General features: G+C 41.7%; 1 protein-coding gene across 1 annotated transcript in view; it reads right to left on the reverse strand.

Moving 5' to 3' along the window:
- LOC128323509 (uncharacterized) overlaps nt 1-12,802 on the reverse strand; it is a 309,256-nt gene that overhangs the window by 147,748 nt on the left and 148,706 nt on the right. The window contains exons 14-15 of the mRNA XM_053246776.1: nt 2,947-3,064; nt 351-439 (exon numbers count right to left, since the gene is read on the reverse strand). Coding sequence (XP_053102751.1) covers nt 351-439; nt 2,947-3,064 — 207 coding nt within the window. The remainder of the gene's footprint in view (nt 1-350; nt 440-2,946; nt 3,065-12,802) is intronic.

The raw sequence follows: 12,802 nt of genomic DNA on the forward strand, positions 1-12,802 counted from the left end.
AGGGAGCAGGTACAAACAGAAGTGAGAAGTGCCAATAAACCATAAAAGTGCAGCAAAATCAGCAAAGAAAATAGCCATCCAATTACCACTTCAAAGATTGGCAGGTAAGTTATAAACTGATTTAATTTAGCCAGAGTCCTGAAAAGGGAACACACAGGAAAAAGGTGTGTTCTTAGCCATAAAAAGTTTTATTGGCATTGTTGAGTTCACAAATGTCAGCTGTTTTCCTTCTACCTTGCCAGATGCAAAAAACCCACTCTCCATTAGAAATCAAGAGGTGCATTTAGGAGGGATTGTATCATAAAGAAAAATTCTACTAATTTTCTGTAAGTTCATATTTTAATATTTACCTTCAAATATACACCATGGGCTTCCTTCACTGGGATCATATCACAATATGTATCTGAATAACCAGTGCTAATTTTATATGGGTCATTTCCTGAGTAGAGAGGGGGGGAAATATGGCATTAAGACTATGACCTAAAAACACTTGTTTAAATAATAACATCAGTAAGCTTTAAATAATTTAGGATTTATATTTTTGACCTCAAGAATACTGTCAGTTTAGCTGTGTGTGTCATGAACTTTGCTTATAATGCTCCCAGCCTGTAACCACTATTCAAATAATGCAGTCACAGTCTATGGGCACCTACTGTTGCTGAAGTCCAAGAGTTGAAATGAATGCAAGCAAAACAAGTTTATTATTATTATTACATTTATATCCCGCTCTTCCTCCAAGGAGCCCAGAGTGGTGTACTACATACTTGTGTTTCTCCTCACAAAAACCCTGTGAAGTAGGTTAGGCTGAGAGAGAAGTGACTGGCCCAGAGTCACCCAGCTAGTTTCATGGCTGAATGGGTATTTGAACTCGGGTCTCCCCGGTCCTAGTCCAGCACTCTAGCCACTACACCATGCTGGTGTTCATGAATGTGTATTTGCTTGGGGGGGTGGGGTTGCTAGGAATTTCAGCACTAAACCAGCTGTTGTGCAGGATGCCTCTTCAAAAGCAGGGATGGGCAGGGAGCCCCAATTCAAGTAATGAAGTTCATGCTCCTGTTTGAGAAGGCACATTTCACCAGCAATAACCTCCTTTTCCGCAGCTAGGAAAATATGCTTCTTCCTCGGTTACCATGTCAACTGTGGTAGTGTAAGATGTGGCTGCATGAGTGCTGTGGCTCATGAGATGGCTGATAAAGAGTTCTCAAACTCCAGTTCTCAAAACATATTCAGCGTAAATGAACACAAGAAGCCATCTAGTGCAGTGTTTCTCAACCACCGGTCCCTGGACCGCTGCCGGTCCCCGAAGGGTTGAGTGCCGGTCCCTGACTGGGAGTCAACCCCCCCCCCAACTGAAATCAAGGCACTCACTTCCTCAATTTTGCACATGGCACGGAAGAGGAAGAGTATCACGGAGGCATGGGACCCTTCTTGTGCCTTGCCTCCACGTGCTGCTGAGATCTTCCTACAGCTATCTTATTCCCTATCTTTACAGCTTCAAACTGTATGCGGTGCAGGGGCATGAAGGAAAAGGTATGGCAGTGGGCGCCACTTGAAGGGCTGCTGGTTCTTGCATGCTCATTGTTTGCAGCCAAAGGTTGGTTGATTGAAACCCAGCTGCCTGTTGTGGTCGAGGCGCCTTGAAAGGGAACGCTGTTTCCCTCTTGCATCAGTGGGGCTTGCTTGTATGTTGTTTTCATTGGCCCCATGTAGCTTTTGAATTTTTCTAATGGCCCAACATCCCCTCTCCACTGAGTAATCAGAAGCACCTCCACCACCACCCCGCACATACTGAAGACATACTGGAGACAAATTTGTTCACCCAGGCTTTTAGATTCAGGGGTTCTCAACCTTGGGTACCCAGACGTTGGTGGACTTCTACTCCCATAATCCCCAGCCATAATGGCCAAATGCCATTGTTGTTGGGGATTATGGGAGTTTAACTGAGGGACCCAAGGTTAAGAACCCCTAATATTCCATGTTTGCAAAAGATTCCAAATTTAATTATTTTAATGCTTATATTATTTTCATTCTAAACTGCCCAGAGATGCAAGTTTTGGGCAGTATAGAAGTCAGATAGATAGACAGACAGACTTGAAACCCCTTTACTAACTGCTGGTCCGGGAAACTGCACATGAAGAATGTAGCGGTCCTTGAAACTCTGCACGAAGAATTTAGCGGTCCTTGACTCCAAAAAGTTTGAGAAACACTGATCTAGTGCATTCCACTGAATGTCTGCATGGTGTGTCCATGCATACAGTTCTACACTCTTCCTGCAGTTGGGAACCCTGGTCTTCCAGTTGTGCATGTGTTTGGACCATGCAGACATTCAACTGAACATGCATAAATTAGGGGCAGTGTCTGATGCCATGATTTTGTTCCTGCCTATATATTCATTTGCTCACTCTGGATATATCATTGTGAGAATTGGGCTATTGTGCTCACTCTTTCAGCACCTGTGTTAATTTGAAAACATTCATCTGAATACATACAGCAAGAGAAAGTTGGTCTTCTGCTGATGCAGAGATGTGTGAAGTACAGCCCCATCCACAACATGATGCCCATTTAAGCATTGGTGATCTGGTTGGAGGTACCTGTTGATATGTATGGGCCACAAGTTCTTGTGTGCACTTAGTTTTCTTTATTTGTGGGGTTCCCCCCCTTTATTTTCCCTGTTTTAGAAGCTGAGCACTCTTCAGTGTACCACTCTAATGGTAGCACTCATTGTGGTGAAAACCAGCAAAACACACATCCCCACATGCACACCACAGCAGGAACCTTTTTTCCAACAAACAAACAAACAAACAAACACAAGAAGAAGCAATTTGTAGGCTTCCCCCACACGCATACTAGAGCACACACACCCTGTTTTAATAAAAGAAAGGGGGTGGGGAATGAAAGGCTAGGGCTGTTTAAGTGAAAAGTTAGAGATGAAAACAAATTGAATACCGTTGCTTAATAATTTTCTTGTGGGCTGCTGTGCTTTAATGTGTATGGTTTGAGCTTGTATTCTTTCCTTTATTTTCTGTATCACTGAGCTCATTACTTTTAACTCTAGATAGATTTCCTGGTAAAACACAATGTAATTCTTCAGTGGCCATAAACAGTGAGGAGTTGCTTAAATTAAAGATCAATAAAAATACAGGAGGGGAAAGAAAATGTGTCATAAATAAAATAAAGAGATGCTCACACAAAAAATGCTGTGCAATTAAACAGGATGAAAATTTGAAATGAAATTAAATGTAGTTGTGATACATTTCCCATTCTTTTCTTCATGAAAATTACCACAGAAGTAGAAGCCCCCCCCCCCCCCCGGTAATTTAAATGTTAAGCGGCCAGATGTGTGTCTCATGCTTGAAGAGTTGAAGCTTTGCATTATTTAGCATATTAAGATTCACAGAATTTAAAAAAGGCTTCCTTTATTGCCTGGAGGTTCTAATTAAGTAAACCTTAGCTTGGTACATTTAAAACTTGCAGTACAAGAGATTTTGCTTTTTTCTTGGATTTTTCTTTTTGTTCTTTCTACAGGCACATCAATATAATAAATATGGAAAATACTTAAGATGCTATAATTTTTCTTTGGCTTGAGGAATTAAACCTATCTATTACTTTAAGAAGTTTTTAATAGGGCCAGCAATCAGAAAGACATCTAAAGGCTCCAGACTACTTTTTTTTTTTAATCATAAGAGTTTTTCATAGTTAGTGGAGAGGAAATGTGACCTATAAAGTTCTATGTAAAAATTCTCTCTCATATACACAATGCTCTCCAAATTAGCTTCAAGAAAAAGAATGAGAATTGCACAGTTTGTCTTTACTAAACTGCATTCTCTCTTTTTTTATAACATTTCATAATTGACCACAAAATGCTATAAAGTGCTAATTAGATGCCCTATCAACTATGAGATGATGGAAAGAGTGGAACAGCTGCACTGGAAATTGTAATTAAAATGAAATTCCTACTGACAAATCTAGGTACAATTATAAACCATAGCCCAAATACAAATAGTTCTACTTTCCTAGAAAAGGACAGAGAAATCCAATTTCCCACTTTGCTGTAACCATTTTAGTAAGTCAATGCTACAATATTTACATTCTTGCTCAGGCTGCAATCCTGCATGTTCTTAAACCCACTGATTTCACGTGATTCAGAGTCAATTTCAAATGTCTAGATAAAGCTGCATGATACTGTTTTCCTGGGACTGTATGATTTCAGGATGCATCTGTGGAGTTATATGTTTGCATACTCTCTTGTGCCAAAAAGTCCCTCTACCTTAAATGTAGCACAAAAAGGAAAAAGCTTCCAGCCTTGCCTTAGCTTTCTACATATAGGGGAGTTTGCAGATGCATTATAAAGTTGTAACAGTCCCATGTTTTTCTGAGCAACTGAAACCAGCTCTTTAGTTAGAGCCTTTCTAGACAGTAAATTGTACCAGCTTCAGTGTTGATTTCCATGGAGAATGTTACTGCCTGTATCAACTGTGTATACTGCCTGTATAAACTATGTTCATGCCATTCCACACTTTTCTACCCCGAATAGTCCTCATATCTGTGGAAAAGGTAGAATTAAAAAAGAACCCTTTTGCTGTGTTGAATGTGGGAAGAGTCTTTGTGTGCGTTAGATTACAGGATGTAGACAGTTTTGTGTGCATTAGATTGTAGCATGTAAATGGGTTTTTGTGGGCAACATAGGTGAGGCTGTTACCTTCTCTGGGCAGCAAGAGATAAGTTTGGGGAGGAATGAAGGAGTATTCTTCACCCTTGCCCACACCTTTCTGCCACCTTTGGTCATTACTTGTACTCTTGCATCTGCGACTTCTGGGATACTGGGAAGGAACGCATGGCAGCCCCTCAGCCTCTCCAGCCTGCAAAGCGCTTGCTTCATGTTGGCAGCAGAGGTAAACCTAGGTAATTTTGGAGCCTGGACCCCTGCTAACTGGGCAAAGAGGCCCCTTTTACCGTGGTGATTCTCTTTATTTAGCAGGGGGAAAGCAACTGGCCCTGTCCACCCGCAGCACAGTACTTCCAGTGACTGTTGCTGGTGTCTATCTTATGTTTCTTTTTAGAATGTGAGCCCTTTGGGGACAGAGTTCCATCTTGTTTGTTTGTTATTTCTCTGTGTAAACCGCCCTGAGCCATTTTTGGAAGGGCGGTATAGAAATCGAAATAATAATAATAATAATAAATAATAATAATAATAATAATAATACCCCCAGTGAGGCACTACCTTGGCGTGGTAGTGTGCTCTGAGGAAGGTGAGAGCTATGCCAGAGGTCCAACCATACTGGACAGGTCTCACTAGAGGAGCCAGACAAAGAGTGCCTCTCCCATCAACAATATGGTGAGATGTAACTTTAATAAATCTATACCGGATCAGTCGTCGCCCAGGTCAACAAGGACCACGCAAGGTGCTGGAGTCCCTGGACATCTGGTGGCAAGTGGGCAACAGGACTCAGGATCTTCAGTTGAGCAACCAGGGCTGGGGACTGCAAGGTTACTGGAAGAAATGTCGCTTAACCAGAAAAAATATACAAAAAATGCCAACAAGGAAATAATGATCTGCTATTACAAGTCTAGTCCAACTAGAAGAGGTTATTTAAAAAGAATGTACCAAATTTGGAAAGAGAAGCATCCAGATACAGAAATAACAGAACAAAGGCTAGCAGACCAGAGAAGATACATAATAAGAAATAAAGTATTCACAGGAGTTGAGCTGGAAGAACTGCAAAGAGCAACACAGGCTCAAGATATGGAAGAAGAATTACCATCAATTGAAGAAGTTGCTCAGGCGCAGGTGGGGGAGGTGTTGGAAATAGAGTATACCACTGTTGCTGAACTGTTTCAAAATCAAAACCAGGCAACCTCCCCTTTGCCTTCACCTCAAAAACCCGAATGCCGTTTAACAGAAAAGCAACAAGAACTAAAGCAAAAAATAACTGAGCACATGAACCAAACAACCACCAGGGTTTGACTTCCCGCTCTAAAAACAGTTGCCAAAAAACAACTCGCTCAGGCATTAACAGATGTCAATGCTGCACTTGCAGAAATAACAACCAAGAATTTGCAAGAAACAAACCAACTAATGTACAGTGCAGCAACAATAACAACACAAGAGCTCGGATATAAGATCAGTGGACCTGTAAAAAAAGAAAGCAGTACATCACCTAAATGGAAGATTAGATTAGAAAATAAAATCTCCAGGCTTAGATCAGATGCTAGTAAATTGAAAGATATGAAAGACAAGAAGCTGAAGAATGAAAACACCAAACAGTACCTGATCCAAAAATACCACCTAGATTCAAGGAGAATTAGAGAAGTCCTGGAAATAATAAAGCAGCAAATACCGTAACAGCAGTGTCAAAGAAGATTAGCAGATACGAAGCCAGAATTACACAACACAGGCAGAATCTCCAATTCCAGTCGAATCAGAGACGTTTCTACCAAAGTATAGAAGGAGAAACTGCAAGAAACATAGAAACACCAAATAAAGAAGAAACAGTGCAATTCTGGGGGAAATTATGGGACAATCCAATAGATTATAATAAAAAAGCAGGCTGGATGAAAGAGGTCAAAAATGTAACCAACAAATGCAAGATCTAATAATAACACCAGAATTAATAAGTGAAAGAGCAAAGAAAATTAAAAATTGGACTGCACTAGGCGATGATGAACTGCATGGCTTTTGGCTTAAATGCCTAACAAGCCTTCATAAACAACTATCAAAACAGTTCAATCACATTTTGCAAGGAGGTGATATTGAACAATGGCTAACAACTGGGAAAACTCATCTCATCATGAAAGACCCAGCAAAAGGTGCAGTTCCAAGTAATTATAGACCGATAACCTGCCTTCCAACCATGTTCAAATTATTAACTGGAATAATAGCAGATGAAGTCATGCAACACTTATTAACTAACCAACAGCTTCCAGTTGAACAGAAAGGAAATTGCCCGAACACCAGTGGCACAAAAGACCAGCTGCTGACTGACAAAATGATTTTAGAAAACTGCAAGAGAAGAAAAACACATCTAAGTGTTGCATGGATTGACTACAAAAAAGCCTTCGATTCATTGCTTCACACATGGATACTAAAATGTTTAGAAACAACTGGTGTCAGCAAAAACATTCAGATATTTATTTTAAAAGCAATGAGAATGTGGAGTACACAGTTAACAATCAATGGCGAGACACTTGGACAGGTTAGCATTAGAAGAGGCATTTTCCAAGGGGACTCACTTTCCCCTCTGTTGTTTGTAATCGCCATGACCCCACTTTCACAAATATTAAACAAAACAGGCCTCGGATACCAAACATCTAAAACATCCAGTAAAATCAACCATCTGCTGTACATGGACGATCTGAAGTTGTATGGAAAGTCCCAGTCAGAAATTGAAGCACTGCTAAACACTGTCCGTATATTCAGTAGCGATATAGCAATGGAGTTTGGACTAGACAAGTGTGCTGCATTAATAATGAACAGAGGAAAAATAAGAAAAACAGAAGGAATAGAACTACCCAATGGAAGTAACATCAAGAACCTGGAAGAGAAAGAACATTACAAATACTTGGGCATTCTCCAGGCTGATAACATTGCACACACTGAAGTTAAAAGAAAAATTGGAAGTGAATACATCAGGAGAGTTAGAAAGATCCTCAAGTCCAAACTCAATGGCAGGAACACCATACAAGCCATAAACACCTGGGCTATACCTGTTATCAGATACACTGCAGGAATAATAGACTGGACCCAGGCAGAGCTAGAGACTCTAGATCGTAAGACCAGGAAAATAATGACCATCAATCATGCTCTGCACCCCCGCAGTGATGTCGATAGGCTATACCTCCCTCGCAGCTCAGGTGGAAGAGGAATGCTGCAAGTCCATCAAACAGTAGAGGAGGAGAAAAGAAGCCTTGAAGAATATATCAAGGACAGTGAAGAAGATGCACTTCAAATGGTCAATAATGAGAAACAAACACCAATGAAACAAAGCAGGAAAGAACAAGTCAAGAACCAAGCAGAAAAATGGAAAAATAAGCCCCTGCATGGTCAATATTTCCACAATATAAGTGGAAAATCAGACATGACCAAGACCTGGCAATGGCTTAAGAATGGCAACTTGAAGAAAGATACAGAGGGTTTGATACTTGGTGCACAAGAACAGGCACTAAGAACAAATGCAATAAGAGCCAAAGTTGAAAAATCCACAACGAACAGCAAGTGCCGCCTTTGTAAAGAAGCAGATGAAACAGTGGACCACCTAATCAGATGTTGTAAAAAGATCGCACAGACTGACTACAAACAAAGGCATGACAAGGTAGCAGGGATGATACACTGGAACATCTGCAAAAAATACAAGCTACCTGTAGCCAAAAATTGGTGGGACCATAAAATTGAAAAAGTTGTAGAAAATGAAGATGTAAAAATATTATGGGACTTCCGACTACAAACAGACAAACATCTGCCACACAATACACCAGATATAACTGTAGTCGAGAAGAAAGAAAAACAAGTCAAAATAATCGACATAGCAATACCAGGGGATAGCAGAATAGAAGAAAAAGAAATAGAAAAAATCACCAAATACAAAGATCTACAAATTGAAATTGAAAGGCTGTGGCAGAAAAAGACCCAAATAATCCCAGTGGTAATTGGTGCCCTGGGTGCAGTTCCAAAAGACCTTGAAGAGCACCTCAACACCATAGGGGCCACAGAAATCACCATCAGCCAATTACAAAAAGCAGCTTTACTGGGAACAGCCTATATTCTGCGACGATATCTATGACAGCAACAACATTGACAATAAAATTCAGCCATCCCAGGTCATTGGGAAGAACTCTATGTCTGGATAAAACAAACCAGTCAATAACACCTGTCTGACTGTGTAAATAAATAAATAAATAATAAAGGCCTTTGGAGCCCCCCGCTCCCCTGCAAATTAAGCATCATCATTTTCCACTGGGCAACCACCACATGGGACAGTCTAAAAAGGATTTGGGTGTCACTCTTCCACTTTCTCCCATTCAGGCTCTTTCCCCAGGGCGCTCCTTCCTTTGATATTTTCAAAATGTCTTTGGATACCTTATTCATTTTCTTCTGCCCATCCTCCTCGTCTTATTTTTCTCTCCCCACCCCCGCCGCATTATACAACTCTTCTATCTTTCTCTCTTCCAAATCTACTACTTCTTTCTTTGATCAATTTGCTTCCTCTTTTCTTACATCTGTTTCCTACTGTTCTTCCTTTCCTTCTATCATTTTAATCTTCTTTCTTTTTACATCTGGAGTTTTTCTTCTTCACTTATTACAACTCTTATTACAGCTCTTTGGAAAAAGCCTTCCTTTGAAACCTCTTCTCTCCCAAGCTATTGCCCAGTCCCCTTTTTGCTCCGAAGCTCTTGGAACGGGTTGTGCTTTGCACAATCCTTAGCATTTCTCTTGTACAGCTTGTTTTTTTGATCCTAATTAGTCTGGTTTTCATCCTTTCCACTCTACTGAGACAGCTTTAACATTTATTACGGACTTCCTTCTTTAGTCTAAACAGTGTTGTCTGTTTTCAGTTCTCTTGTTTTTGAATCTGTCCATTGCTTTTGATACCATTGATGATACAATTCTTTTGAAATCTTTACATAAACGTGGTCTCTGGGATCTTGTTCTTGCTTAAATCTCTTCTTTTCTGTTCAACTGTTTTGCCACATGAGGTGACTCCTACTCTGAGCAGTGCCTCTAAATCTGACCCTGAAAAGGCAAAACCAGCACTTTACCCAGTCCCAGGCCTTGATGCTGGGTCTACCTCTGATTGCTATTGGAGCATTTTGGCCCATGAAGCTGTCTGTGGTGCTGCAAACTGCTATGCCTTCCAGATCTTGTGGGCTATTGTCCATAGGATGTTTCTATCAATGGGTCCTTCTCAGCCCCACCTTAGATATGTGCAAACTGGTCCGACAGTTTGGGCTCAAACCAAACCACCCTGTTCAGTCTGACCCCTGGCCATTTGGGGGGATCACGAGCATATCTATCTATCTATCTATCTATCTATCTATCTATCTATCTATACACATATATACACACATATACACACACACACATTTAGTACTTACCACCTCCTGGGGGCTTTTCCAGGGCCATGGGGGGGTGTCAAAGGAGGTTCACCTTCCCCCGCCCACCTTCCTCATGGCAAAAATCAATCAGTTTGAGCATTCTTTGGCCCTTTCTGGGTCTTTCCCCCATCGTGGTGGCCATTTTGGTGGCCACCATGCATGCGCAATAGGCCCCTGCGTGGCCGGGTCATGATATGGCTGCCACGCATGCATGGAGGCCATGTGCGTGCTGGCATCAAGCAGGGGCAGCTGAGAGATGTACTGCCAGAAGTGGCAGTGAGTAGGGGTGTGCACCAATGGTTTGTGACAAACTTGTTCACTTTGAACCAGGGCTGATTCAGAGGTTCAGTTGAGACTAAATCGGGGGTGGTTCTGTCAGTGATCGAACTGAACCAGGCCCAATTCGGGCAAACCGATTCAGCATGGTAAGAGGAGGCTGGGCAGGGGAGGCGATAGAGGGGGGAAAGTGTTTACCCAGAAAGCATGGCTGCTGGCACCAGCACTCACTGCTGCTCAACCTCCTGACACAGCCCCAAGCACACACTCTCCTCCATTACCAAGCTGCTGCCAAGCCAGCAGCTTGGTAAAAGAGGGGGGAGCGCACCGGGGCCATGCCAGGAGGGCAAATGGTGGCTGCTGGTGCTGGCCGCCACTCACCCTCCTAGCACAGCCCCAAGCGTGATCCCCACTCCTTTACCAAGTTTCCACCAAGCTGGCAGCTTGGTAAAGGAGGGGGGAGTGCACTTGGGGCCACACTTGGAGGGCAAGCCATGGCAAGAAGCAGCGCTGGCAGCCTTACCGCCTGGGTAAGCACCTTTTCTCACCATCCCTGCCCAGCCGCCCCTTAGCACAGGAACATAGGAAGCTGCCATATACTGAGTCAGACCATTGGTCTATCTAGCTCAGTATTGTCTTCACAGACTGGCAGTGACTTCTCCAAGGCTGCAGGCAGGAATCTCTCTCAGCCCTATCTTGGAGAAGCCAGGGAGGGAACTTGGAACCTTCTGCTCTTCCCAGAGTGGCTCCATCCCCTGAGGGGAATATCTTACAGTGCTCATACTTCTAGTCTTCCATTCATATGCAACCAGGGCAGACCCTGATTAGCTATGGGGACAAGTCATGCTTGCTACCACAAAACCACCTCTCCTCTCCTAGGGGGCATTTGAAGGGCCCCCTACCACCTGTACTTATAAAAGGGAATCCTCGCTGGATTCCCCTTTACAAGTAATGGCTGCCCGAACTGGTTTGATCAGACTGGACTGGCTGGTCAGTTCAGCCAAACTGGTTCAGAGCAACGCAGTTTGGTTCTAATAGATTCGTATTCGAACCAAACCTCATTTTTTGGGTTCATGCAGTGAGTGGAGGAGGAGCAGGTATGGACCTGCTCTCCGCTGTCTTAAAGGGGATGTGTAATACCTCCATTTTAAATGGATGTGCCATAATTCAGTTTCCAAATTGCATTTTGTGCACATCCCTACTTCCTGGGACTCCTATGTTATGTGTGTCCTATGTTTCTTTTTAGAATATGAGCCCTTTGGCGACAGGGAGACATCTTATTTGCTTTGTTTCTCCTTTGTAAACCGCCCTGAGCCATTTTTGGAAGGGTGGTATAGAAATCGAATTAATAATAATAATAATAATAATAATAATATAAAATAGTTTCCATCTGATCCAAATTAAGATGTCACCTTTGAAGAGTCAATTAGGTTCCAGAATGCCTGTTTATCATAGGTGATGAGTCAGTTCCAGCCATTTCAGCCTAGAGGTACTGTAGCAGTTCTAGGCAGTGACAAAGGAAAACAATGGAAAGTTATGCTTGCTGGGCTGTATACTTACATGTATACAGTATTCTTGCTCCCAGTTACGACTGGGATTTGTTAGGTCTCAATTGTCTGTACATAGTATTTGGGGGTGGGGATTTCAATGCAATGCAGCAAAGTTATGGGCTATATTCTTAGTTCTCTGGAAACTATTAGAACCTACGCACATTCTATTATCATATCTAATCAGACCACTGGTCCACCTCAGTATTGTCTACAATGAGTAGCAGTGATTCTCCAGGATTTCAAACAGTGGTCTCTCTCATCCCTACCTGGAAAAGTCAGAGACTGAAACTAGGACTTTCTCCATGTAAAGCAGGTGCTCTACCAATGACTTTCAGCCCCTTCCCAAAGCTCTTAAAATGAAGCATCCTTTTGATTATAAATAAAACATATATGCCACCCATTCTTTGATGAGAAAATTACTTTATTTTTGTGAAGGTGCTTGTGAAACAGATACAGTTTTGTTTATGTTTTCATTAAGAGAGTTCTGTCACTTTTTCTAAACAAATATGATACAAAAGATAAAACGCATAAACAAAAAAAAAGCTGAAGACTTTTTTTAACAAACAGGAAATGTGAAACAGCAGTGATTTTTTTTTTTAAGGTGAAACAGCAGTGGACTAAAAACAATAAGAAAAGACAGACTAAAAAATAAACTAAGTAGCTTGCAGTAGAATTAATCCAATAGTTTTAAAAAATCCTTAATCACCCTAAAAACAAAAACAAAAAAACCCTTACAAAATAAAAAACACCTCATCATGCTCACAGAAAGAGACCAAATGAGGAAACAGAATGGATGTGAAGAAGCAGTCTAAGAAAATTATCTGATATACAGAAGAGTCCATAGCCTAGATGCCACTATCAGAAAACTCCTTGTCCAACTGACAAGC

The sequence above is a fragment of the Hemicordylus capensis genome, chromosome 4 (assembly GCF_027244095.1).
Source record: "Hemicordylus capensis ecotype Gifberg chromosome 4, rHemCap1.1.pri, whole genome shotgun sequence".
Lineage (NCBI taxonomy): Eukaryota > Metazoa > Chordata > Lepidosauria > Squamata > Cordylidae > Hemicordylus > Hemicordylus capensis.